The sequence below is a fragment of the Sphaeroforma arctica genome (genome assembly GCF_001186125.1).
Source record: "Sphaeroforma arctica JP610 unplaced genomic scaffold supercont1.5171, whole genome shotgun sequence".
Classification (NCBI taxonomy): domain Eukaryota; class Ichthyosporea; order Ichthyophonida; genus Sphaeroforma; species Sphaeroforma arctica.
The window spans coordinates 1-2,084 of NW_014035387.1; the positions used below are offsets into that span (position 1 = coordinate 1).

General features: G+C 38.3%; 1 protein-coding gene and 1 non-coding gene across 2 annotated transcripts; one reads left to right on the plus strand and one right to left on the minus strand.

Moving 5' to 3' along the window:
- Positions 1 to 358: 358 nt before the first annotated feature.
- Positions 359 to 430, minus strand: SARC_30298. The gene has a single exon. It is a non-coding gene; the product is annotated as a tRNA-Glu (tRNA).
- A 1,196-nt stretch (positions 431 to 1,626) lies between these two features.
- On the plus strand, positions 1,627 to 1,818 carry SARC_14838 (hypothetical protein; the record flags this gene model as incomplete). The annotated part of the gene is made up of 1 exon (XM_014291031.1): positions 1,627 to 1,818. A coding segment is annotated over one exon (192 nt), but the record flags the coding sequence as incomplete, so codon positions are not given.
- Positions 1,819 to 2,084: the final 266 nt, after the last annotated feature.

Below are 2,084 nucleotides of genomic sequence, written 5' to 3' on the forward strand. Positions count from 1 at the left end.
AATATATATATATACATACACACACACACACACACATATATATATATTTATATATATGGATATATACAGATATATTTATACATACGGGTTTATGAAATATTAACTCCTTGGAATGAATTTTTCGAGAATGTTTTCGTAAATCAAGAACGAAAGGAAAAGGTATCGAAGACGATGTGGTACAGTCGTAGTCCTCACTATAAGCTACGTCGACTAGGGATCGGTAGCAGTTAGTTATATGACTCCATCGGCACCTTATGAGATATGCCTGCAGGTACATCATGGCCGGTGAAAAGTTGATCAAGACATGTATTTTTAACCTAAGCTACTACTGACCACCTAGACAGATTAAAAAACGTATTTGCCCATCAGGGAATCGAACCCTGCCCTCTTGCGTGAAAAGCAAATATCCTAGCCGATAGACGAATGGGCGATGAATTTATGTTGAATAAACAAAATACATATCAATTTTAGTTTTGGTAACTTTTACATTAGTCTCACTACATAAATAGGGTCGCAACAAAAAAGCCCTTATGTACGAGTCTGATGACAAACAATTCTTATCAACATGAAAAGCAAAACGATTCTTTTTACATATTACATATTATATAAACAGGTATTTTAGAGTTTTAAGTTTAAAAACAACAACAATACTTCCAATCCGAAAGGCGTTTGTTCACAATTGGCAATACCAGTTAAATACGGTCGCTCTCGAGAACTCGTGAGTGCACAAGTAGGACGACAACCAATCATAGTAAATTAGTTGGATCAAGCGGTTATATCAACAATGTGAAATTATTTATTGAAATCGGGAATGACTGTTCAAAATTTTACCGTCAATTATTGAGGTTTGCAGCATGAGTTGAGAAATACAAGCTATTGCCGACCTGTTGATACTTATTGCTAGCATAAATAAAACATAAAAATCAGCTACGAATTTGTTATCACCGTTTTCGAGGCACGGTAATCAACCACAGCAAATCAGTTAGTTTGGTCAGCTCCATACATATAAAAACAAGGATGATTCATACTTGAAATCGTGTATGACTGTTCAGGACAACACAGGCTAAAATAAAAAAGTTTACATGAAAATCCTACATAGTGTTGAGAAAGTAAACTGTTGCCGACCTGCCAAAAAAGCTATAATAGCATGAATAGATAAAGAAGCTATAATAGCATGAATAGATTTAGATAAAACAGGCTAATCAGTAACTAATTTGTTATCATCCTGCAGAGTAATGTCTCCATTCTCCACAGTACATTGAGATTCCCACTTAGTTAGAAATCTTCACTTCAGCGCTGTATACAAATCGAGGATTCGAACTTGCGAATTTTTAAATTTAGGCATGGTTCGTAACCAACATACATATACCACTGTGACCTGAAATTGATTCTGCATATCAGATAGCTGCCGCAAAATTATCACTTTTGAGTGCGACTTGACTGCCTTTTTTTTTATAGGCAAATTGTCAATGCACGTTTATTTACGATCGTGGTCCAGCAGGTACACCAGAGCACATGCAGAAGGGCATAAATCATACCACAGCTACCTCGTAACCTGTGCTCTGTCAGTTGGGATGATAGAGACGATCGTTTCTAACCGATTAACACACAATAAGATACGCGGATATGCAGGTTCCCGCGGCTCCCGCTGATGCCGAGCTCAAGGCGGTGATCGACAAGTTAGCGTCGTTCGTAGCAAAGAATGGGGAGGGATTCGAAGCCTTGACTCGCACCAAGCAGGCCGACAATCCCAAGTTTAATTTCCTAAATGGAGGAGAATCCTATGATTACTACCGTTATAAAGTGTGGGAAGCGATGGTGAGTCCGACTTTAATACTCGACGTTAGATGTTCGCATGGGGTTCATATCATGTGTCGTGTTCAAGTGTACCTATAGATTCTAGAAATGCAATGTGCTACTTCACGGTTGAAAAAACATATGCTGAACAATGTGGTTGTACATGTATATAAGGTGCATTTACACGAACATAGTCATGTGCATAGGGCCATGTGTACGAGGCATAATACACACGCACACACACACACACACACACACACACACACACACACCACACACACACACAC